The following is a 25,968-nucleotide window of genomic DNA, read 5'->3' on the forward strand; positions in this document are numbered from 1 at the left end:
TTTTCTGTCTGAACCTGTGCCACTCTCCTTTTGGATGAGGCTCGTTGACGACCTGCCTGTAGGTGAGGAGTCTGGGCTGGCTGAAGAAGATCTAGAAACATTCAAAAAAAAAAAAAATCTTTGTTTCATTAGTCATAAGAAAAGATTTGAAGGATTAGGGCCACCTAGTTACAATGTGAAACTAGTTTTTGCCATTCTGAAATGTGGTTGGAAGTGGTGTATATCCTAAGTAGGTATTTTTTGCAAGTCACCTTTTCCCAGGTTTTCTGTTCATCAGCTGGCTAGTTAGTCCTTGGAAACTTGTCTGATGCTTTCAGTGTTAAGTATTCATAGATAATCTTTTTAGTTGAGGTTTGAAAAGTAGCATTTCCTATTTTAAATATTGTTCTGAGTCATTAAAGATGAAGATTTTTGTGATAAGGTTTTTCGGAGGGCTGTACTGCTGCAGAGGAATACAGTGTGCCATGGAACTGTGGCATATTTAAGCCCTTGCCCTAGTAAGGAGATCATTCCGAAGTCTTCAAATGCATATTTCTGTGGAGCTTGATTTCTAATTGCTTGATGAATGAAGTAACCTTGGCAACTGAGAAACACAGGCATCATATTACAAGAAAAAGGCTGGGTTCTCAGCTGTGACTCCTGAACTCAGGTGCTGAGTTGAGAAGGAAATGGTACAAGTTTCCAAGACCCATTAATGTACTTTGCTAGTTTTTGTTCTTCCATGTCTAAGTTGATGTTTTCTTGGTCTTGCTCCAACTCTCCTAATCCATTTGACACAGTATGTTTGGCTTGCTGAGCAGTAGGAGGGGAACCTTCCATGGAAGTGTTCAGGCTGTCTGTCAGGGTAGCTGCAATAAGCAAATTTTGGCTCTTTATTTCGGTCCTGACTTTTCCTTCCTTTGAAGAAAGGTTTGTGTGGTAACAGTAAATTGTTCCAGCTCCACAGGAGCCTGACTTCAGGTTTTGTGCTTGCTGAGTTAGCCCTAATGCACAGTAAGATTTGAAAGTGATGTCCTTGTGAATGAGTCTTCATTTGCAAGAGGCTCCAGACGTGCATATCTCTGAATCGTGGGGGTAGAATAGAGCTGGGACAGGCTTTGAAAGCTTATCTTCTGTAACCAGTGCCACCTCCTGGGCTTGATTACAGCCCATCGTAGCCACCCCCTTTCCTTGGATGTTGGTGTTGGTGACATTGTTTCTGCTCTGCATGACAGAAGATGGAACAGTTGGTGCCGTCCAGGTCAGCTCCATGGGGCTGAGCAGGACCAGAGTAAATTCCTTCCCTTCTTCCCACACTACTTCCCATCCCACAGCTTCAGGGGCAAAGCAAGGACTTGGCTGAGTGTATCAGTCAAACACTGCAAATCAAAGGCAGATGGGGGGGGAGAAAAGTTTATATGCTGCTATAACAATAAAACTGTAACTATAAAACAGTTCTATCAAAATGAGGCAAAGACCCTGTACTCCTGCTTACAGAGTACTTGATGTAGGTACTGAAATGCCCTGCATCAAGGGGACAAAGGCTAGAAAAATACAAAGCCTTGTTTAATTGACTTTCTTTCTTCCAGTAAACTTTTAAAAGAGCACTATCACAACTAATGTGGCATCTGCAGTGAGGTGCCAAGTGGCTTTGCAGGCCTTGCAGTGTGCACAGGAGTGTTAATTTGCAGGGACACTGGACTCCCCAGTGAAGCTCAGTGGGGCTCTTGGCAGCTGAGCAGCACCCAGGGCCAGGTCCTCATGTCTTCAGTAGGAGACAGATTATGTGCACACCCTCATTGTCATCTTCATACCTGAGTGTAATTTGGGCAGTTGGTAATCTTTACATGTTTGGATCGAGCTATGGCTGTTGGTTAAATAATTACAAGAGCATTCACGTCTGTTTCTGCACATCTGATTTTTAGCTATTGTACCTTAAAAATCTGGTCTGTGACTGGGTCAGCCAGGCAGACCAACAGAGTGTTTCCATAATGGATCAGTCACACCTTTCACTAGACATGGATGATGGGACAGAATAAAGCTGTCTTCCAAGAGAAGGACATAAGGACACTGCTGAAGGGCAAAGAGTGTATGGAGATCCAGAGGTTCAGAACCTCATCCGAGTGAGGGAAGAGTTGAGCTGGGGGATAAACAGCAAAAGAAAGGGATTTGGAGCTCTGGGGTGGGGGCTCAGCTGCTGCAGGAGTGGTCAGTCCTGCCTCTTGCTTCAGTTTCTGGGGGTCAGAGCTGCCAGGGGGGCTTGGGTCACATGGGCACATTTTAGGATGAGATGCTTCTCCCCCAGTGTGATGGTGCTGTGAGTCTGCAATTGATCTCATGGAGCTCGCAAGGATGGTTTTGGCAGGCTCAGAGGAAGGAGACGGGGAGAAGGAGGTAAGGAAGAGGCTCTTTGTGTCTTCAGGCCCTGAAGGAGAGCAGGAAATAGTTGTTAGCAAATGATACAGATTTGCCTGGCTAACTGCTTTGGAAATAGCTACGGAATCATGTCTATATGCAGCACTGCCGTCTAGCTGTGCACATGTGTGTGTTTTATTAACAAACTTAATTGGAATCTGACATTGGTATCATTACTGACATAACAGCATTTTCTGTCCTATGCTTCACTCATCTATTCTAGAAGTAGAATTTACTCCTACTAGGGCACTGTCTGTGGTCAGGGGGCAAAGAGAACGTTTGGATTTGCTATGTGCTTAGGGTCTAGACAGGCAGTAAGGCATGAAGTTAGCAGAGATTGTTTTACGGGTAAGTTAAGAGTTGTAAAGCGCTGTAACAGCGAGGAAAAGGCACGGCAGAGTGTGGGGATACTTAGTGTTATACATGAGCACAGTTTCTCTCCTTCATGGGCTCCCTAAAATGCATGGGGAACTTCAGCGCGGTAACATCGTGAGTTACAATGCGCCATGGGGTTCCCGGTAAGGTCTCTCTTCCCTAAAACAGACCGCGGTCCAGACGGGCTGTAGCGCAGAAGGCACAAACCTCCTGGCCGGGTGACGCGTCTCGCAGGTCCCGCTCTCCGGGAGCGCTGCCGCTCCCCGGCTCCGTGTCCCCGCGGCCGGGCACATCCTTCGCGCTCCCCTCCTTCCCCTCGCTCCCGGCGGGGGGATCCCGCTGGAGGGCGCCCGGCCCGCGGGCTGCGCTGCGCCCCCGCTGCCGCACCGGGACCGGCGCGGGGACCCGAGCGGGGCCGCCCGCGACCACCCCGCGCCCCGCAGCGGCTCTGGCCGTGCCCCGGCCGCGGGGCTCCACTGGGACCTCGGGGGGGGGGCGCGGGCTGGCGGGGATGGGGTGTGCGGGGAGGGGGAGCGGTCCCCCGCGGGGGGGCCCGGGCAGCGGGGGTGGGATCTGCTCCGCGTAATCCCCCATGGGGGGCGGCGGGCCGCGCTCGGAGCATCCCCCCTTCCCCGCGCGGGGGGAGGCGGCGGGGGGGGAGCCGTAACCCCCGCTTCCTCCGTTTAAGACCCGGGCCGGCGGGGCGAGCGCAGGAGAGCGGCCGCTCCGCAGCTCCGGCCCCACGCCCGCGGCGCACGGGGCGGCGGCTGGATGCGCGGGCGGCGGGGGGGCGGGCGGCAGCCGAGCGGGACCCCGCGCAGCGGCGCGGAGCGCGGCGCGATGAGCGCGGGCAGCGGCAGCGGGGCCGCGGCAGCGGCGGGCACCGCCACCTCCGCGCTGTGCCTGCTGCTCTCGCTCACCGCCGTGGCCGTGTGCCTGCTGCTGGGCGCCAAGACGGCCGAGCTGCAGGGCCGGCTGGCCGCGCTGGAGGAGCGGGGCGCCGCCGCCCACGGGCCGCTGCTGGATGCGCTGCAGCCCCGCGTGGAGCAGCTTTTCCGCGAGGTGAGTGGCGGGCAGGGCGGGCAGCGCCCGCAGAACCGGGAAGGCGCTCCCGGCTCCGCTCCGGCGCGGGGAGCGCGGGGCTCGCTCCGGGTGTCACCGGCTTCTCCTCCCTTTTGGGAAAACTTCCTCCCTTTTGCCAAACTTTCCCCTTCTTGCTGCCATTTCCGTGAATCAGCCGTGGCAGTGCCCGTCTGGTTTACAAGGCAAAATGCCCCAGGTGAAGGGCGGGCAGTTCAGGGTTTGAGGACATGCGACTTTCCCCCCTCATTCTATTCACTGGCACAGGTAACCCGAGTACTTAAATACTATTTATCTTGGGATGTAATGGACCATAATTTCCTTGTTAGAAATTTATGAAACATGATCCCTGTTATCTGGACTGTCTCTCCCAGCGTATTGTGGTCTGGCAGTGCAGAACTGATTTACGGCGGGCGGAGGAGACCCGCCACTAGTTACTTAACTTTCAGTCCCAGAGTTTTCTGAAATTATTCAATAAATATTTCTGTGCTGAAAGATTTCCCCTACTTGGAGAACTATTATGCACACTGATGCCCTCTCTGTAACTAAACCAAATCTCTAGAAGAAGTTTTACTTGATTCCAGGATCATCTTTTTCCTGACTCTGGTGTTTAGGTTTGGGCTTTTTGCAGGCACGGGGGGACAGGGAGGGCTCCATCACTCATAGGAAATGCTTGAAGATCCCACAGTTGATATGCTGGATTTGGTTAAACAGTAGTTCCTAAAGTTCAGCAAGATTCAACACGGCTTACGGGGCTGCCCAAGGACACCCCAAGTGATCGATTCTGACATCTGGGGAAGGTTTTACACTGGGATTTCATGATGGGGTGCAAAACACGGTGCTGCATTAAAACTGTGAGAGCCATGAAGCCTCAGTCGTGCAAAAATGTATGTGATGCCCTGTGACCAGCTCTGGGACGGAGGCAGTGCTGGGGGCATGGGGAGACAATTCCTCATGCTGTTTTGTTGCTGTCGGAGTGCATTGATATGCCTTGATAAAAGTGAAATGTTAAAAATATTTTTGTGAAACCCCTGAATACCAGACCAGAGGGGTGCCTGTGAGGCGCAATCACAGACTCGAGTTAACGTCTTTTCTCCAGGCAGGAATTAGCCTGCTGGTCGTGGCAGTGGTTCTGTTCCAATTATTCCAACAAATGTGCTTAGCAATGGGAATGGTTTCTGTGGCACTGCGTAAGATCATGTGCAACCTCTTGCTGAGATTTAGTTAAGTGTGGAAAGCTTGTTTTGTACTGGGAATGCTCAGATGGAGTTTGTACAGGGGAAAATAAAGCAAAACCACATAATTGTGTTTCTAATGCAAGAGTGAGCTTGTTGAAATATTTAGCATGGCCAAACTTTTGTCAATACTAGACCAAATTTTGAATCAAGTATCAAATTCAAAGAATTCATGGTAGTGATTGTGGTTATCTATTAATGGTCGTTTCAAATGAACCTATTAATTTATGGTAAAGTTTCAGAAAGGGTCTGTTTCTTGACCAAACTCTGTTACATAAGATGGCTCGCTTTTCAGGCAACTCCTGCCCTTTCTGTGCTTGAGAGTTTCTGGAGAGCGAGAGAATATTTCCATCATCATGAACATCAACTGATGCCTGGGGTCAGTTTTTTTGTTAAATTCTGTGTTGGTCCTCCTTTGAAGTTTACCACAGTATTTCAGAAGTGAAACCAAAGCTCCATACTCTCTCTGTGCATGACCCAGCATCCTTTGTTCTGCCACGACCCAAAAAGCATTACTCCATATACCAATCGAGCGATTTGCTGGCATAATTTATGGCAGAGCTGTGTGTAAGGGCAGCAAACACAACATCACACACTGGCTCGGTTCCTGTTAGTGTTGTTTAAATGTCTGGCAAGTAAAAGAGGATAGGAAACAGTAAAGGAAGGTTGAGTGTGTAGTTAAGGTAATGAAACCATTTGGACAACTAGGATTAATTCTGGCTCTGTGACAGGCATCCTCTAACTTTGGAGAAACTGCTCATTTGACTGTGGCAGGACCTTGCCCTTCCCTTGGCTGCCCCATCAAGGGGACATGCTGCAGGCTCCTGCTTTGATGCCCTCTGAAACACTGCCAACAGCGTGGGCCAGACGTGGCAGCATCTCCACTTGCTCTGTGTCAAAAGCCCCAACTTGAAGCGTGTAGTTTTCACACTGGAGGGAAAATATTAACGGGAGGATTATAGAAGCATCCAGTTGTTGTAAACAAAGCTGGACCGTTTTGTTCACAAAGGATTTATTGTCCAAAGTGTCCAGATTAATCAGTTGCATGACAAGAGCAATTCAATGGGAGAACAGAGGACTGGCTCCAGGATTCAGATCTCCTCTGCTGTTCCCAGTGATGCCTGCGGAACTAAAAGGATGGAAGAGCTTACTTTCATTTCCTCAAGCATCTTCATCATCCAAATTACTTTAAAAGTAAACAGATAAAATTTGAGCAACTCTGTGACATTTAGACTGCAGGTCAGAAAAGTCATTTAGCTAATTTTTTGCCACATTTTCTCAAGGAAGGCGTGTGTTTTGCAGAAGGCAACTGGATTGTTCTGGCATTTGTACTGTCCTTAGGACAACTGCTTTGTGAGGTGCTATGAAACCATAACGATACTTTCAGGATCTCTTAGCATCACATCCTAGCAGCTAGAGAGGAATGCATAGGATTTCAGCAACAGATAAACTATTTAATCCTCAGAAAAAAAGGAAAATAACCTAATTCACAGGTAGCCTAATTCCTGAATGGTCCACAGTGTTCAAATATTTGAACAGAGACTGGGTCATTGGCTGTATAAAACTGAAGTCTTAACACCCTGAAATCAATAGGTACTTGAATAGTCTTTCTTTGAAATGTAGGGACTCAGTATCAGATTGTTGGTTTGTCTCTTGGCAAGTACTTTAGGTAAGACAGGGCATTCCTGGAGGACTGAGAGAAGTGAGGACTGTGGGTGAAGATGAGCTGTTCCCACCCCGCTGGGCTGCCCCAGCCATGAAGTGCTAGGCTGGTGTTAATGTAACATACCTGTCAACAGGGCTCATTAACTCGGGCTTGGCAGTGTCCTAGAAACAGGCACGAACAGTGTGGTTGGCTTAGGGAGCAGGCAGTGTGCTCTCACATCTGCCTGCAATATGCCACGTAGACACTGCTTAGTTTTGTGAAGTTTTATGAGTTCTATGTGTCCCATCGATGAGTTTTTCACCTTGGAGATGGAAACACTGTGCTTTTAGTAGACCTGGCTGTGGGTTAGCACTCCAGTCTTGACTGTCCTCCTCATCCCTCTCCAAAGAAACCTCTAATACTCCACAGAGCATGAATTGTAAGTACAGTATCAGCCAGATCACGGCACACTGAACACAGGACTTGTAACAGGAGCTCAGGATGAATCCTACCAATGGAGCTTGGCTAAAGGGACTTTGGATGTGCAGAAGGAGTCTCTGCCTGCTCCATATGAGAGCTGTAGACTGGCCACTTGCTAAGAAATCTTTAATATTTATGTTGCTACTAAAGCATGGGTTATTATCCAAAGAGGCTGAACGCAACAGGATGAAACCATTACGCTTCCCTGGAAGGGAGTGTGCTGGATGGCTTGGCTGTTGGCACGTGTGCACAGCCTGCATTTAGACATAATGTACTCTCTAAATGACTGTTCTTATTCCTCCTCCAAACAGAAACTGGGTGAAGGACTAGCAAAGCTGAGGACGGCGAGAGAGGCTCCTCAGACTGCATGTGCCCCCCAGGTAGGTGCAAACATTCCAGCACAGCCCACGCCAGACTGCCTGGGAGCTGCTGGGAGCCAGGCTCTGAGGCCACTGAAGAGGCTCTGAGGCCACTGAGCTCCACCTCTCGTGTTTTATATGTTCCTTTTATCAAGGAAATGTGTTAAGAAGTATTTTTTCTCAAGCTGAAGCACTCTGTTGTGCTTGAGACCGTTAGCTTCTCTCAGTGCCTTGCTTTGGCCTGTTTACAGATAAAGGAGCTTGAGGTTTGGACAAAAGCGACGTTTGGCTATAAGAATAAAAGAGAGAAGAGCTTGACTGGGTGTGGGTCCTGGGTGTTGGGCCAAAACAATTTAGAAGTAGTAACACAATCACTGGGGCTTAATGGAAGTGTTATAATTAAAAGCTGCAGCCTCTCTGCCTTTTCAGAGGGCAGCGACTTTCTTTTGCTGTAGGAAAGCTGTCAACCGATTGTTTAAATTTCCTCACAGAGTTAATGAACTTCTAAAACCGTCAAAACTTCCTGTTCTGCAGAAAAACTTCTTCTTCTGTGGAAGTGCATGCTCCTGGAGACAAAAACCGGTTTCAGATTAGTTTGTAAAGGAACCTCATTTATAGAAATGCTCTGTGAAGTGCTCTGCTGTCACACTGAAGGGCAAATGACTTTGAGCTGAGGCACTTCAAGCCTTTTCTTTTTTTCTTTCACAGAAGTAGCAAAAGATGGGTGAAAGATGTGCAGTGCTTTGATGGGGGAGAAGCACAGGCGTGTTACAAGGACTTGCAAGCAGCAGATAGTTCCACTGTAGTTTTAAAGAAAACAAACAAACCATAAATGCTACCTGGAGATGCAGGATAGGCAAATGAACAGGCTCAATTTTTCCTACCCTCCTGGTATGACTCCTGCCAGAACATACAGCGTTAGTCCATACTCACAGGAGGAAAAGAAAAAAGAACTTTTTCTACCAAAAGATTATGTTTAATATCTCAGAAATGGACTTTTTCCCCCCTATGAGATTATGTTAATAACCTCAGAAACGTTTCACTAATGATGCTCTTATACTTGCTGCTTTTCCAGTGGAAGGCTCCTGTGGGTTCCCCGTGTGCCTCACTGCCTGGTAACAAGCCCCATCAGCTGAGACACAATCCTGTTTATTTTCAGCTCTCAAACAAACTCAAAACAGTTTCCTCCCTTTTGATACACAACAAATCCATCCACCTCACAGGGCTCTGGGGATGCGTCTTTCCCGGTCTGGGCAATCAGGGCACTACTGATGTGCCTAAGTGGTCAAGAGGCTTTTCCTTTGCTCTGTGGAAAGCAATTGGGGATTGAAGAGGCTCCTTTTGTCCAGGAAAGTCCCAGTTCTGTTCTGGGTCACTGGGTTTGCTGGTCTCTGTGTTGGGAGATGGGGGGAAGAGAGGAAGGGGGAAGGTTTTCCCACGTGCTGCTGTAATACTCGTTACACTCATTAGTAACGAACGTCAAAGTAATTTGTGAGCCCAGGGAAGGAGAAGTGATTTCCTGGTGGGTAGGAAATGCCCCATCCTGCAGGGAGCCGAGCGCTGTGCTACACGAGGATGGGCTGTTGGACTACCCTGAAATAGCCTTTCAGCTATTTTTGAACAAATCAAAGAAATCTTTACATGTGTTTAATTTTTTTCCCTCTTTCTCCTGAAGAAGGGTGAGTTGTCTCCTGGTTTGTACCTAAAGAGCTTGGTCTGGAAAACTCCCGAGAGCTTGAGACCCTCACTGGCATTCGCTGCTGGGCTACCCCAGGATGCAAACTTAACAGCTGAGCTTCAATTTGCCTCTGTGCACTGAAAAAAAACAGCCCTGGGGGAAAGAAAATTCCCCTGTGGAGGGGATGGGGAGGTGGTGCCAGCCCCACTCCTGCTTCCTGGGGGCAGCTGGAAGCTGATGGGTGTCCTGAACATGTGGGCTGAAGGGGGCTTTCCTCTGCCAGAAACCCTGCTAAGCTTAAGAATTCCTTCTTACCACTGGATTAACAGAGAGCTGGAGAGCCACTGGCGAGCTGTTGATGAGGGTTCTGTCTGCACTCATGCTGGGGCGGTTCCTCCCTCTCCCCCTTTAGGAAAAGGGGGATTTGCAGCCCCACAGACCCACCCGTGGGCAGAGGCAGGAGCAAACCACATGTTCAGAGCTGGCCCTGCCAGCTGGGCTTGTTTTAAACAAGACCTGTTTCTTCCTAGAAGTCAGTCAGTTTGGGGGGTCGTTTGGATTTGAGGGGGTGGAGGTTGCTTTTGGGGCACTGCTTTGATAGAATTGACTTATTACACTTTCAAAGCAGTTTGGGACACGATTATTAGGATCCACCTAAAAGTTAAATAAGGGTCAATTATTTTGACTACAGCATCCTAAATCACTGCTTGTAAAACCACCAACAAAACAAATACCCACCCCTCCCAAAAGAAAACCCCAACACAAACTGACCCATTTTGTGCTTTAAGTCACCTGTTTGTCTGCAGAGCTTATTGACTTCTAAATGGGGCTTTTCAGGGCTGTGGAGGGGGGCCAGTGGCCAGTAGAAGGTGGTGGCCGGCAGAGGGGGCCCGGCTGTTTTCACCAGGGCCACGGAGACATCCCGGTCATCAAGGAAAAGTCATAGAATCACAGAATGGTTTGGATTGGAAAAGGGACCTTTAAAGTCATCTAGCCCAACTTCCCTGCAGTAGCCAGGGACACCTCCAACTAGATCTGGTTGCTCAGAGCCCTACCCAACCTGACCTTGAAAAGTATAACAAATTTTTTTTTAAAATAATAATTAAAAAAAAATTTAACAGCTTAAAATAGTGCTATCTGTCTCTAATGCTGGGCACGCTGCAAAAAGCTGCCTCTGTAGTTGCTCTGAACATCTGTGTGCTGCTTTGAGTGACTTGTTTGCTTTATTCATTCAACCAAAAGGAGGAAGAGATGATGACAACAGCTTTGTGTCACTTTGGCTCCTCCGTGATTTGGGTATTTTTGTGGCTGAGGGAGAGAAAGAGCATCCCTTGGGGCTGGGCAGCTGGACCAAGTGTGGGTCAGGCTCTGGAATGCTGTGATGGGCTGGTGACCCCACTCTGGGGACAAATACAGCCTTTCAGTCTCCTGAGCTATTTGGGACAGGGTGGCAGCAGTTCCATGCTGTGGGCACCGGGCAGGGCCAGGACAGGCTGTCCCCATACATTGTCTCACTGGGAAACAGCAGTGCAGTATCTGTATTATTGTCATTCCCTAAGCCAGGCCTGTAATACTTTGCAGAGGCCCCTCATCCCCTCATGTTCATCCTCCTTCTCTGGTGGGATCCTTACACAGCCTTTGCTGCAGGATGAAACCCAGCAGGTGCAGGAACACTTGTGTATATGGCATTCAGGACAGCCTTCAGCTGACAAGCACTTGGTTGAAGGCAAGACTAAAACTTCATGCTTGTAAACGCTTTGTTTGTCAGTTGTGTGAGCATTGGATGCCTTTTCATGTATAGTTTTTTTAAGGATTCTTTTTTATTTTTTCCACTTTATAGTTTCAACGCAGTTTTTAAAACCTGAGGAGCAAAAGGCTCTTGTCAAATGCCTCTTGCCAAAAGTCTCTAAGCTCTGTGAGAAGGTCCCACAAGAGCTCAGGGTGCTGGACGCACCCTGCTAGACCCTGAGAGCAAATGTTTCCTCTTCAATCCAGTAAAAATGAACAAAAACCAACCCCAGTCCACAGGGCACTCCTTGCCCAGCAGCTGGTCCTTGCTGTGTTGTGGACTGAGGGTGTGAAAAGCTCCAGCTCCCTTGGCTGCTCTCACACTGCGTGTTTCAACCTACGCCTTGTGTTTCCACGTGCCTTTTTATTTAACAGCACCTCCTGAGCCTGAACTCCAAATTTCCTGGCTGCTGGATGGGACACATCCCTGCCTCCATCTCGAGTTCACGCTGGGACGGTGTCGTACGCTTTTGAACGTATGTGTATATTCTAAACCAGTGTTAAATGTCGAGTGTAGTAATCCGATGTTCCAGTTAATATGTGACAAATATTTCCCAATAATGGCTTGGCAGCAGGACGAGCGCAGTGGTGCTCCAGCCGGCAGGACGGCGGATTGCTCCACTTCTCAGCAATTCAAACCATGTGTACTTGGGGGGAGACGATCGTTTAAAACCCTCCCTACCCCTGCAGACTCAGCAGCTCCAGAGACTCTCTTGCTTGTATCATTTATGTAATTTTATTATTATTATTAGTAGTAGTATTTTAGTGTTTACCCTAACTTTATACTCAGCTTGCTCTGGAAGTCTGGCACAGTACTTTTTGTGGTTTCCAGTCACTTGAAATATCTGCCTAATTTTTACTGGTGTAAATGTTGCCCTTCAAGTGTCACTCGCTATCTGCCCTTCTCCACGTTGTCTCCCCAGGTAATTAGCACAACAGAATTCCGCTAATTGCTGGAGATCAGGGGGAGAGGGCTCTGCTGGCTTTGTAGTCCTGACAAACGGCAGATGTTTCCAGGAGGCCAAATGGGATGCGCTGAGCTCTGCTAATGCCGGCTCTTTGTATCACACTCTCGCGTGATAGCAGCTCTCTGTTATTGCATCTCCAGGATCTGGGCCTGTAGTGCTGCATTTCTGAGTCATGAGTCCTTCAGGATAGTTCAATAGATAATAAAAATATCAAATAAAAGCAAATATTTCTTTTTTAAAATTAGTAGTGATCTCTGCTTTTCTGAGTTGCTTTGCACCTACTCAGCTTAAATCTCTGAAGTATTCCTTATAGACACTTTTCTGCTTACTGAAGCCATTAAAGTTCAGTATTTTTCTGTAATTTCAGTGATTAAAAGTCAGACAAGGAACTTTACACCATCTTCAAGTATTAAAATGCCTCCTGAATTCCCCCTTGCCTCAGTTTCCTGTACCCTCCATCACTTTGCTTCGGCAGAGTTGCTTCCTCGATCTGCCTTTGCCTGCAGGGGGCTGGAACATCAGAATTACAGATTAGCGAAACAGGATTTTTTTGTACTAAACTTCCAAATGCAATCAGAATTCTCTCCTGCTAAGAAAAAGCAGTGCCAGGATTTTAAAAATGAGCCAGAAGCCAAGTGTTAAAGCATCTAAGTACGAAGGACAACTGACTGAGAAGGGCTTTTGACAAATGGTGCCATTTAAATGCAGGCACTACTTTCTGTTTCACGTGTTTTCAAATCCTACCCCTCCAAAAATCAATCTGCAGACCTTAGCAGCTTTTGGAAAATGTTCTTTGAGCATAGAAATGACTGCTGGCTACCTTCCATCAGTCCTCCTGGCGACCATGCCCAGTCCCTTTTGGATATTTGTGGAAGGCCCTAAGAACATCTGGAGCTGTGTCTGCATGCCACATGTGCAGGACCCACCAGCTCCTTCTCTCGGGAGCTACCTGGATGGACACAGATAACCTGCATCCTCTTACTGGAAGGTGCTGGAAAGCAGCTGGAAAGAGGCCCCCATCTCATCCTGGGGAACTCTGGTTTCAAGACCTGTTGATGGAAGCCTTTAGGTCAGGGGTTGTTTTATTGAGTGGTTGCAATAGATGGAATAAATGGAGGAGAGGGAGTCTTGCTTGGTTTGGCATCTCCTCCCAGCCACGTGTTGTGTGCTGCAGGGTGCCAGCCAGCAACGGGGAAGGAGCCCCAAAGTCCCCCTGGAAAGTAGAGGAATGATTTTCTGGTGGTCCTGTGGGCTGCTGTGTGTCCAGAGGGGGTTGCTGGCGTGGTGGCAGCAGCCAGATATATCATGGCACTGTTGGAGGGGTTCTGCTTACACTTTTGTACCCTGCTGACAGCTCGTGGTGGTGGTGGGAGCGGGAGGTGACAGCCAGGTGTGCAGCAAAGGGCAGGTTTGAGCCTGGGAATGAGGGGTCTGCTCTCAGACCGAGCTGCCCAGCGTGCTGGCATCTGAGGGAAGGCACGTCCTCTGCTCAACACCCTCCAGACAATACCCCACAGACCAGCTTCTGTGTCAGCCAGCAGTGACATTTAACGTCCTACCGAGGTGGCTTTAACTGCTGGCTGTGGCCACGGCTTTCAGAGGCAGAAATAGCGTGGAACCAGCGTTATTCCCAGAGCTGACGGCGCCTCTGACACAGTCGGAGCACGAGCTCAAAGGCAGTCTGGCCTCAAAACCACTGTCGCAGGGAAATGGGCCGGAGCCGCCTTCCAGGGGGACTGAGGCAGAATTTATCCTGGTGGCGTTTGGTGCAGCCCAGCGTTTGACACAGAACGCCCAGAGCAGTACACCAGGAACCAGCCCATCCCAGCAGCATTTGCCTTTAGACCACTTCAGCAAAAATTAATTAAAACTGGTGACATCAATAGGAGAAGGCTTTGAAAATTTATTTTTTCTAAGTCTGCCAAAGTTATTTTGAGTGTAATGAAACTACAAAAATAAACCCGATGACCATATCTCTGTGAGAGGCTCTTGTGTAACTTTATCTTTGTCTCGACATATGAAGTCATTTATCCAGGCACAGATATTTTTTGCTGCCAACCCCTTCAGTGCTGCCTTTCCAGAAGAAGAGGGTCTGGAGTGGGTTGATTCAGTGCTCATGGACTGACTCACCTGGGAGTTTCCCCATTAGCTCCAGTTGGTTTCCTCTCTTTCTTGTTCAAATGAAGCATTAATGTCACCCATGTGAGCAGTGACTTGGCTTTGCAGAGCCATTATTGAAAATAGATGGTGCTGGCATGGTACCTCCTGTATCTCCCTCCTTACTGAGCTAGTAGTGCTGTCATCTCCCTGTCCACCCGGGTGTAATGTGTCACAAACCCAGCTGGCTTAGATTGATCTTATCATTCATGCAGTGTGGATAGAAGCAGTTTTTAGCATAGAAATTATTTTGAGGCAGTTAGCTACCATTGATGTATTCCTGGAGCGAGAGCTGCCTTATTTCTCTGACATAAGAAGCTCTAGGCTGACATTTCATGACTTGCATTGCACAAATACACCCTGCACAGTAACACCATCACCTGTGTATGCAGCTGGGAGCGTGTAGGTAACAGCAGCCAAAATCAGACTGTAGCAGAAGGGCTGTATAACTTGTTATCCCCTGCTCTCCCTGTGCTGTGTCATTCACCAACAGGTACTGTTAACAAACCTTCCCTTTGACCTCTTCAGGGAGTGCCAGCCCAAGACAAAGGCTGGACAAACAGCCCCATCTGCCCCACCAGCCTCTGCCCTTGGCTTCCCACTTGAGAAGTCCTGGACAATGTAAACCTGGTGTTATCTCCTGTTATGCCATTCCACGACCAGAAACACTGCTCTTCCCCTGGTGCTGTTTGTTTGCTCCTGTTCATTGCTCTAAGACAAGGTCATGTGTTTTACTCTGTAGGGTTGCAGGGGCAGTAGGTGTAGTGACCTTTAAAGAATCCAAATATAACTCCATCACTCGTGACACTCCAAAAAGGCTGGAGCAGTGAGCGCCTGTGTGGTACTTATTTCCCAGCTGGGGTTAAAACATTAGTAAATCTATCAATAGCTTTTTCAGTTATTTTACAGATTCTGGGCAAGACAGTGCCTTTCAGCACTTGTTAAATAGAGTTTCCTTAAGGACAGCATTCCTCTGAGCACCAGCCCCTGAACAACGTGCCTTCACATCACAAATTTTGCTCGTACTTTGACCATCATATTTTCATGGGAGGGAGGAAGGTGAACTGGAGAGTGAAACCCATAGTTGGCCGTAGCTGAGAGTCCTAACAGGATTTTAACCAAGTAATTATGTTGCAACAGTTGCTCACTGAGAAATGTGGCCTACCTGGATTAGAAAGCCCAGGGTGTGAATCCAAACACCAGCCGGGAGTGTGGATCGCTTACCCCTCCTCTACCAACCCAAAACACGAGCCAAGCATTGATCATGACAGCTGGGATTGTGCTTAAAACTCCAGGTGTCATTTCAGACATAAAAGCAGAGAGAGATCAGGAAACTTTTGTCTGTTTTCTCAAAATATGTGTCACGGTTCTCTGGGAAGATGCAGTGAAGTTCAAGGGGGAAGCCTGTAAACATGGTGAATAACTTCAAGGCACTGCTTGGAGTCAGTGAAGGCAAAGAGAGTGGATCACACCTCCAACGAGCTTGGGAAAAAAGTGTTTAGATCATTAAACATTTGTATAACAGAACTTCCTGGGAAGTTGGCTGGAGTGAGCTGTTTAGTTAAGGCAGTGGCAGGGAGGAAGGAGGCAGGATGGTCTTTTGCCCAAGGGTTTCAAGGCCAGGTTGGACAGGGCTTTGAGCAACCTGTTCATCAGAAGGTCTAGTGAAAGGTGTCTCTGCCCATGGTGGGGGGGTTGGAACAAGATAATCTTCAAGGTCCCTTCCAACCCAAACCACGTGGTTTTGGGTGGGGTGGCAGGGATGCACATGGGAGCTGTGCCTGGCTGGGATTGGTGCTGGATGTGCAGGAACCATGGAATGAACTCACCGTGCTTGTGCACAAGGTACACCACCACCCTGAGTGGCAGGTCCTTGTGGGGACACACTGAAAGGAGAAGCAGCATGAGGAGACAGGGTCCGTGGCTGATCTTTTTTTTAATTGCACCTGTCCTGCCATGATAAACTAAGACAGTAAAAAGGCTGGATTTCTGTTCTGCTTTTCTAAACCAGACCCAGGAGGCAATAATTCTCATCATTTCCCAGCTATGACCCCATGGTAATCCCAGCCAGCATCCAGCCTGGGGGGAGGTGATGGTCTCTGCAGGCTGTGCCTTCCACCCCGAGCAGAGTCTGATGGGTGCAAGTTTGGGTTAATGTAGCCTTACAGGTTGCACTCACATGGTTAATGACCTAATTAAACCTCCACCTGTTCTTTGTTTGTCACCATCAGTCTCTGTTTTATCATGTGGCAGAAGAGACCCTGGTGCCAAGATGCCCCTGCACACCCGGATTTGGCAGCCTGTGCAGTACAATGTGCTTCTTGGGTTTCATCCCTGCGGCAGATGGATTGAGCTCATGGCCTTTTGTGGGAGCAGGGCAGAAAGCTGTGGAAATGCAGGGAATGGCAGGGCCCCAGTGACCCCCTGCCCACCCAGCATGGTGTTTGCTTTTTTTACTGTGACCTAGTAGGGCAAGAAGGAGAAAAAACTGCATGTGCAGGAGGAATTGAGTGTGGCCAGGGGACTGATAGAGGGGGCTCCTGGATTTCGTGGCAGGAATCCACTTTATTCCCCCAAATTTGAGTTGGAGATGTATTTGTGAAAGACCTCACATTCATCTTGTACACCATGCAGAGTCTTGGGTGGAGTAGGGATTTAGGGCTGTGTTGGTTGCATGTGAAGCTGTTGTCCATGTTTCTGGCACACTTTTAAATTGGGTCTGTTTATGTAATTATGCATTGAAGGCATTAACAGAACTTGGTTTCTGCTGAATGGTGAATGCCCTGGATGGTTTATTTTTTCACAGTGATTGCAATCACGGCAAGACTTGAAGGCCAAGAAAAGCCAGTCTGTGCCTGGGAATGGTTGTGTGACACAAATTGCTTTTTAACCCACCAGAGCAACCCCATGGCAGGAACCACTGACCCCCAATGGCACGGGACTTTCTTCATCAGTAAGTCCCCTCCAGTACAAGTTGACTGGGACCATTTATGTCAAGACAACTCCAGTGGTGGACTTGGCTCCAACCCATATGTGATGTGTCCCATGCATTGCAAGAAATCCCATGTTTATCCCTTTGCTTCTTGCTCTTCATTGCACATCCGTGGATGTTGGCCATACAAGCAGCACGAAGAGGCCAGTGGCCCCTGGGTGGACCTATTAAACTCTGCACTACATAAAAATTTTACCCCTCATGCCCCAGGCTCTTGAGTGGCTTCCCAGCAAGTGTGACATGATGGAGATGGAAGTATTTACAAAGAAAATTTAAATAGGTTCGATGATGTTCCCGACCATCTGTGTGCTTGTGGTCAGACTTCTAAAAAAAAAAAAAAATACTGGTAGAGATGAGATCTGTCAGTGCAGTACATCTGGAAATGTTTTTTTCTGGCTCGAGTTTGTCTGGGTTTTCTCCCCGTTTTGTGCTGTCTCTGAGCAGCCCCTGTTCGTGCTATTCCAGCCCACTCGGTGCAGGAGGATTGAGCAGGTTTGGGCTGCTTTGCTGCTAAGAGAGATTGAGGATCTTGGAGGAGATGTTGAACAGATTTTTCTTTTTCTTTTTTTTTTTTTCTTTTTTTTCTCCCCCAGCAGATCTGTCTGGAGGATGAGAACAGTTGGTATTGATACGATCTGCTTCATATTTTGGGAAGCTTTGGCAGTAACTACTACCAAATAATGATGCTTCTGGGGCCCTATTGTGCAAACATTTAAATATGTTCAACCATGTTGCGCAGAAACCCTGTCAAGGGACTAACGCGCCATCCCAGAGGAGCTTGAGGGCATGACTGGTGGCAAAAATGGGCCCTGATAGGGAACTGGGAATGTATGTCTTATTTCTTAAGAGAAATCCTGGCATTTTGGCTACTGGCCTCATCCTGGGCACATGTCACTCCCACGCTGGAGCACAGTAGGAAGACAGAGATGCCCCATCCAGAGCTAGCACGTGCTTTTCTTTTCTGCTGCATTTTCTTTTTTCTTCTTTTAATTTTTGAATCCATCCATTCTGTAGATCAGGACCATATAAAAGCCTTATTTGAATTCCAAAGATACGGTAAAATTGTCCAAGAAGGGGTGTTCAACTCCACTTGGGAGTTTACGCAGACCGATTGTCTTTAAGGATAAAAGTGCTGTATTTGAGCTCCTCGAGGGTTGCTTGAATGTGAACTGAGCCTGGCTTTAAGGAACTCTGCTTCATTTTCAGAGTGAAAAGGTTCACAGTGCTTAAGTCATTCCTTCACACAGACACGAGGTCAGAGTGCACCAGTGCCTCGCAGCATCCCTGGGCTCGGTCGTGCCCCGGTGCTGGGGACAGGCGGCCGTGCTGGAGACGATCAGACACACGAGGTCTGGACTGTGTGGAGGAGCAGCAGCACAACCACCCCCCTGGTTTGCTTCCCTTCGGTTATAGCGACACAAAGACACATTCAGGCCTTTGATGAAAGCCAGGCTTCGCTGCTTTTACACACACACACAAACAAAACAAACCAGAGAAATAGCGGAGAAGGGGAGGCTGTGTCTTGTTAAAGCAGGGACTTGAAATTTAGCAAGAAAAAAAAAAACCAACCAAACCTCACTTTTTTGAATTAACAAGGGAATCTGAAGTTGGAGCATCCCTCCTCCATCCCTCTCACCCTATCAGATCAGTGGACGTTTCCAACCCTCTCCCTTTCTGGGAAGAGCCCCTTCCTCTTAAGCCTTCCTCCTAAGAAGGAGTTTTTTTATAGAAACACATACATACATAAATATATATATATATATATATCCCTTCCCACATATAATCCCATATATATATATGTGTGTATATACTTTAGTGCTTGTTAAGTGGCAAAGCAAAATGCAATGAAAACTAGGGAGTGATAAACACATTCCTTCTCCTTGGTGACTAAATGCCCACTCTCTTTTACTGGGTTTTATTCTGGGCTTTGCTTATTGCAGGTTTTAGGTCCTCTTTGCTCCAGACTGGCCCTGGCTGACAGCTCTGCACCAACAGCTCATCCCCAGGTAATTTCATTGTGGGGAATGAGTGAAACTAGGTGGCTCCATCCTGGTTTGGTTTAAGCTGGTAATTATGTGTTGCTTGAACTCAACAGTCTGCTGAACTGTTTTGCATTAAAATTGATTTAATACCTAATTTTGGAAATTCTCTCCCTTCTCTGAATATCTCAGGGAGGGGGACAGGAAAAGCAATAGTACTGCTCCCCCTGTTCTTGCCAAGGGGTGCAAGATGCAGACACAGCCTGTGAAGAATCAGAACTGTCACCTGCCTGTGCTGGTAACTGGGCACAGCTGCTGCTCCTGACGCACCTCCCTCACCACAGGTGTGTCTGGGGGGGCTCCTCCCCTTCTACAAAGCCTGGGCTCAGGGAGCGCTCTCCTCTTTGTCCTCTGAGCTCTTGGGGGATGCCTTGGCAGCACGGAGGGGGCCCCAGGCTGGTGGGATGTGGTTCTGTGGCTGAGGTGAGTCTTGTGGCATTTACTCTTTCTCAATTCTCGGGAAGCTGCAGCAAAGGGACAATTTGGAAGTGTGTGTTTATTCTGGTGTGAGGTGGGGCTGCTGGTCAACCTCCACTGGGCATGAGAGTTATGTGCAGGTGACTTTAAAATATCTGACTCCTCTTACCTTTTGAAATATGGGGCAGGGATTAAGATGCACTGGAATGAAGTAGACAAGCAGAGGTGTGTATATTTATGCACATGTGTGCAGGACAGCTTGTGAAGGTCTGTGTGTGGGTGGCTGTTGAGGCAGCCTGGATGGCTCTCGAGAAGTCCTTTAGGTTTTTGTTTTGGAGGCGCAAGGCTGCGGCAGAATTCTGTGCCTCTTTGTTGCAGGAGGTGGTGCTCTGCTGCAGGGGAGCTTTTGATCTGACCAGGGGCATAAGTGTGTTATTTTGAAGGCTGTTTTAGCCCACCTCCTCTGGAATTTGGTGTCTGCTTGACTGTGCTGTAATGTGAGAAATGTCTAACAAATGTGCACCTTGAGGAGAAATCCTGAGTAGAAGGATGAAGTGGCCCAACTTCAAGATGTTAAACCACAGGATGCTTCTCAGGGGTCTTAGTCTTCCTGGTTATTATTTTTTTTGTTTTTCTTGTATAAAGTATTGCTTTTACACACAGGCTGTGCAGCTATTTCAGGGTATTCCTCCACCCTTCTGAACAAGTGGCTTCACTTTTCCCTGTGAGTAACCCTTTGTAACCCAGCTGGTTGGTCTGTCTGTAAGAGGAGAGGTGGCTGAGAAGTCAGTAACTTGTTGAGCTGATTGTCTCCTGAATCTTCCATCCCAGGTTTTCATTGTGTTCAGTGGAATTCAGGGCTTAGTGGGGAGCAGGGGCTGAGCCTGGTTACTGGCTCTGGTGAGACACCAGCATGGGATTGTGTGAGAATGGCAGATGGCACACTGGGATGCCATCCCAGAAGGGTGACTCCTAGAGATGAAAATGTTCAACAGGCAGTGGGGGGAAGGTTAGTAATAACTCTAATTGGCTTCTGTCTGTGGCAGCAGTCTTTCCAACTCAACTCAGTTTTGTGACTGCACTATTGTCTTTAGTATTTTTGTTCCCTGTGGTTTAATTTGTTTTGTTTGGGGGTTTCCTGTACTGGTGCAGCGTGGAAGCAGACTGACCTTTATTGATGAAGGAAAGAATGTCTTGGGGGGTGTCACAGAATGTAAAAGAGAGGGAGGGAGAAACCCACAAACCAAGGCCCACTTTGGAGGGTCATCTTTGCCTGTGCTGGGCAGTGACTGCTCGTTGCTGTTGTGCTGCTCATCCACGCTGAGGAAGCACGAGCTGGGGGCTGTTGGTGGGGCTGGGGGACACTGAGGTCGCTGCTGATGGGTGCCAGCTTTTGTGAGGTTGGTGCCAAATTCTGCTCTTAAACCTCAGTGCTTGGTAGAATTTAGCAATAGCCTGGCTTAATGTGAAATGGGGCCCCGGGTTTGAGCCGCTAATCTCTTCTGCTTGGGGCTGTGCCCTTGCCAAGGAGTCACCAACAGCCGAAGGATTGGGGCCAGCTGGGATATAGCCCTCAGCTGGGAGGCAGAGGGGGGACCCCTCTCATCAAAGCCACTTACTGAAGCTGTTTCTACTCAAATTAGGACACCCCTGATAGCACCTGGGATGCTGAATAATAATGCCTGTTACAGGCAATTTCTACTTATCTGATAGCCTGAAGTGCAAAAGCTGGAAGATGAAGGCACGGAGGCTCAGCCCAGGACCAGAGGGTTTGATTTCCCTCTCCCTACTGCCAGTATTTTGATAGGGAGCCAGGAATGCTGTGGGCTGTGAAATGTTTTTGTTTTGCTTCATCGGGTTTGTGCAGCCAAGTCCTAATCGGGGCTGTCATTTCCAGAGAGGGGAAAATGGGAGGTCTGTGTTTTGAACACCTCTGTGGGACTGTTGCAGGGAAAGGGTCCTTCCTGGCAGTTTTAAGGGAGCAAAACTTTGGTGGCTTTTTTTGTTTGGCTTTTTTTTTTGTTTGGCTTTTTTTTTGTTTGGCTTTTTTTTTTGTTTGGCTTTTTTTTTTTGTTTGGCTTTTTTTTTTGTTTGGCTTTTTTTTTTGTTTGGCTTTTTTTTTTGTTTGGCTTTTTTTTTTGTTTGGCTTTTTTTTTTTGTTTGGCTTTTTTTTTTTTTTTTGTTTGGCTTTTTTTTTTTTTGTTTGGCTTTTTTTTTTTTGTTTGGCTTTTTTTTTTTGTTTGGCTTTTTTTTTTTTGTTGGCTTTTTTTTTTTTTTTTTTGGCTTTTTTTTTTTTTTTTTGATTTTTTTTTTTTTTTTTTGGTTTTTTTTTTTTTTTTTGGTTTTTTTTTTTTGTTTTGTTTTTTTTTTTTTTTGTTTGGCTTTTTTTTTTTTTTGTTTGGCTTTTTTTTTTTTTTGTTTGGCTTTTTTTTGTTATAGGTTGGCCTGGAGTATGAACATCGTTAATGTGTTATCATTTAAGTCTTTAATTTCTGTTCACATGCAACTCTTCAGCTCTCATCTGTGAATTATTCATCTGAAATTGGGAATAGCAATAACAAAATTATTTGTTTGCGGATATTTTTGGTTGGAGGAACCCTCTTTGGTTTGCTTGTCTTCCTTACCAGTTTATGTATCTTGACATGTCATTTCCTTTGTGGTCTTGCCCCTTCCCAAAATGGATTTGCATATGAATAATTAGAAACAAAAGGAGATAAATCTCCATCATAAATGTCTTTCACATTGAGTTAGACACGATTTTGGGGGAAAGATGACTGATGAAGCCTGTGAGTCAAACATCACAGACAACCTACCTGGGCATGAAAGGGAACCTGCCCCTCTTGGCTCCTGCCTCTGTCCCATCTCATCCTTTCTTGCTAAATGCTCTGCTGGACCTGCTGCCCCTTGAAAGAGCAGGAGGGGGACCATAATGATTAAACTAGACAGGAATATGTATTTTTGCAGCAGGTTAATTAAGGACATTGATTTAGTCATCAAGCCCATCCTCCTCCCACAGCCTTCAGTGCCGAGCCCTTGTCTTACCCTGCACTGCTGAGTGAATCCCTGCTCTCTCTTGTTGCTTTATGCAACAAGACAGTTGTAATTCCAAGGTAGCTCTTTATGGGAGTGTGGAACTTCAAATCCTTGGGTGCAGTCAATCCTGGTTCTAGTTTTTTGATTGCTCGGTGTTATTCTGGTTATTGTTAACAGATTGTGTTTTTCTTTATTAGGATTGAAAGGTTTTTATTAGGACGTAGAGATTTTTATTAGGCTTGTGTGTGCATTGATTTGTCCAATGCTCTGAACAGATCATCCAGAAGATGATAATATTTCCTGCAGGTGGTGTAACTGTAGATTCTCTAATGTTGTGGTACCAGTCCTTAAATAGATTGACCTTTCGGTTTCGGTTCTGCTCCATTCTGCCAAAATAATTTCCTCCTTGCTCTGGTTCACATTATCAAATTGCAAAGCCATTAGTTCCAGTTCTTGGTAAGGATGCTGCTGTCCAAATCTGGCCCTCGCTCAGGCTGAGTGAAACTTGTGATTATTTGGGCAGCCTGAGGCAAAGTACCAAGAAAATGAGACGCAGGATTGGTTTGAGCAGTCCCATCAGTGAGAAATGAGCGTATTTTAAAAAATATTTTGGTTTTATTTGGGTCATGCCAATGTGTGCTGGAGAGCTTGGGATGTAGTGCCTCTGTGAGTCCTCTTTAAGAAACTGCAGTGGTTCTGGTTGTCACTGGTCACCCCCACTGGGGGGCTGGAGGGCTCCACAAAGCATCTGCTGCATCCCTGTACTGCGTGAGGACAGCACTGGTCCACAGCACATCCTACTTTGCAGGAGGGATATTTCAGGAGGAAATAAATTGATTTCATTTTGATAGAAACTGGTGTGTGTGTGAAATAGATATTTTATTTTCCCAGAATTTCTGGATAAAAATTCTATTTGAAAATGTAGAAGTGTTGACTCAAGAAAGCTTAAGCTCGAGTTCGTCACTCCCCTATCCCTGCTACACACAAAGACAGCCAAAATGAGTGACTGACCCTTCAGGAACCAAACTTGCTCTTGTGTTCTGGGTTTTTCTGGCCTTGCAGGTCAGTCACATCACAGGAGCAGGACAAGTGCTGCTGCTGGTGTCCTGGCACTGCACCTCCTCTACAGCTCATGCCAGCATAGAAGAATGTGTGGAAACCATGAACCTGGGATCTGAGGTGTCCCTAAGATCGATTTATTTAGAAAAAACCCAATGCACCACCCACAAAAGAATCCTTCCCCTCCAATCACAGACTCGATTATTCACTTTCTTTGAGTGCATTATTCTGATGCTGTTGGTCTGCTGTCAGCATCCTGCTTCAGGTCTTCAGATTCCAGTGTAGATCTGCAAAAGGAAGGGGGGAACCTGCTGCCCTGAACAGCTGAACTTGTTTATTTTGCATGGCAATAGCTCTGATCTGAAACTGAGAGTTCAAGAAACACAGGTCCTAGTGATCCAAGAGAGATCAAATAGTGAATGACACAGATGCACTTCTCCATCTGATGTCAGACCCTCACAGACCAGGTTTTTTGCAGGTATTCACCTCCTGAATCCCAATTTCTCATCCAGCAGAGCCAACAGAGTGTGCTGGCAGCAGGTTTGGTGCCACTGCTGAGGGATGCTCGAGGCACTGCTGCTGGTGGGGCAGAGGAAGAAATCTGGGGTGGGGAGGGGATGAAGTGACAAAAAGTTTAAAAACTGGCTAGATCCTGGTAATAGTTGCAATAGTATATGAAATATTGGCTCACACTGAATGAGGAGATAGTCTTGGCATAATTCAGTGAAGAATGGCTCTTAAAAATGTGTGGCTTTTCTTTAGATTTACTCTTGATACACTAAATAATCTCCAGCTTTGACATTTTAATTGTAGAGTCCAGATGTGAAAATTTTCCACCAGGTCCTGGCAGAGATCCCAGCAAACTGTTTCAACTGGTTAAGCTTAAAAGAGGGGGGGAAGAAAAGTGTTTCTTGCACTTGTAAACTCTATTGTTTCAGAATTTATCAGCTAATATTAATCTCTCCAGGCTTTATAAAAAACAGGATAAGTGTTGCATCAATGGTGAGGAGGAGGTGCAGTGGAGGCACTTCTTGGACATGAAGTGGTGTGTTTGGTGCTGAAGAAATAGAGAGCTTTTGACATTTGTGTGATTTTTGTAAGGTCAGAGGGAGGCAGGGATCCAGCCATTGGTGCTCAAGACTGGCCTAGATGTTATGGTTTTAGCACTGCTGCTTTGGATTTTATTCAGTGGTACTTTTTTGCAGGGGACAGACTTTTTCCATCTGTTTAGCAAGTGGTACTGGACCTGATTCCTTTTGTATCCACTCTGCTGCCAGGAAAGATAGGAAATATGCATAAAATCTACAAAATATGCATAAAATCAATTATGTAGGGTTTGGGGTTCTTTTGAGTCTGTCTGCTGTAATGGACAAGCTCCTTGGGAGCAGCCAGCCCAGCCCTGGAGCTGTCTTCCCTGTGTCTGGAGTGTGTCTGGGGAGCTGGAGGGAGCTCCTAAGGGTACTTCTTCCCTAAAAGCAATGTCCTGACCCTGTATGTGCATGGTGGGGCTCTCCTTTGGATTTGAGAGACAAAAATGGAGTTTTAATGCAATTCATGGATTGGTTTTCCCCGTTTCTACGCTGGATCCTTTTGGCATTGAAGATGTTGAGGCAGTGGCTCCTGACCCTGGTGGGATAAAGGGTCAGAGGATCCCTGACAGTCAAGTATCTGCTGATTTGTAACAGCTTTGAGGTCAGTGGTCAATAATTGCTGTGCAGAGGAAGCAAGGGCTGTTGTGTCAGGATCCATCATGTGCATCTCCCGTCCTTCCTCTGCTCCTGCAGGGTCACAGCTGTGCCACTTGGGGCCTCTTGCTCCTGGGTGATGGGATGAAAGCATCCTGTGCTGCAGAGCCTGCCTTGATTCCCAAAGTTCTCGTTAGTTTGAGCTCAGTTACCATCTCAGGAGTGTGGGGATGGCCTTGCCCGTCTCCTCAGGGGATGCTTGTGTGGGGCTGAGCAAAGCAAGACTTTGCCTGAAGCATGTTGCCTTTTGAGCGCTGTGTCAAATCAGCTCAGTAGCTCCTGGGGGAAGTACAGGCATCCACAGACAGAGCCTTTGCTGTCCGAGTATCTTCCCTGTCTCAGTGGAGGCTGGAAAACCATTAAGGAAAGATAGAGAACGTGGAACCCTTGCAATTGGGCTGAAAGAGGATCCAAACCCCACCCAGACATCTTCACCTTATCACACAGAGTTTGAACTGATGAATTAACTAAATCCCCAGAAGAGGGATGGGTGAGCACAGAGTGACCATAGAGAGGCTGTAAAT

The 25,968-nt window shown here is 47.2% G+C and overlaps 1 protein-coding gene across 5 annotated transcripts in view; it reads left to right on the forward strand.

Moving 5' to 3' along the window:
* Nucleotides 1-3,747: 3,747 nt before the first annotated feature.
* Nucleotides 3,748-25,968, forward strand: part of COL23A1 (collagen type XXIII alpha 1 chain) — a 176,205-nt gene continuing 153,984 nt past the window's right edge. For all 5 annotated transcript variants that reach the window (XM_032702989.1, XM_032702992.1, XM_032702988.1 and 2 more), the window contains exons 1-2: nucleotides 3,748-3,831; nucleotides 7,521-7,589. In XM_032702989.1, coding sequence (XP_032558880.1) covers nucleotides 7,577-7,589 — 13 coding nt within the window. In that variant the 5' untranslated portion in view covers nucleotides 3,748-3,831; nucleotides 7,521-7,576. The remainder of the gene's footprint in view (nucleotides 3,832-7,520; nucleotides 7,590-25,968) is intronic.

Source organism: Chiroxiphia lanceolata, chromosome 15 (genome assembly GCF_009829145.1).
Source record: "Chiroxiphia lanceolata isolate bChiLan1 chromosome 15, bChiLan1.pri, whole genome shotgun sequence".
Taxonomy (NCBI): domain Eukaryota; kingdom Metazoa; phylum Chordata; class Aves; order Passeriformes; family Pipridae; genus Chiroxiphia; species Chiroxiphia lanceolata.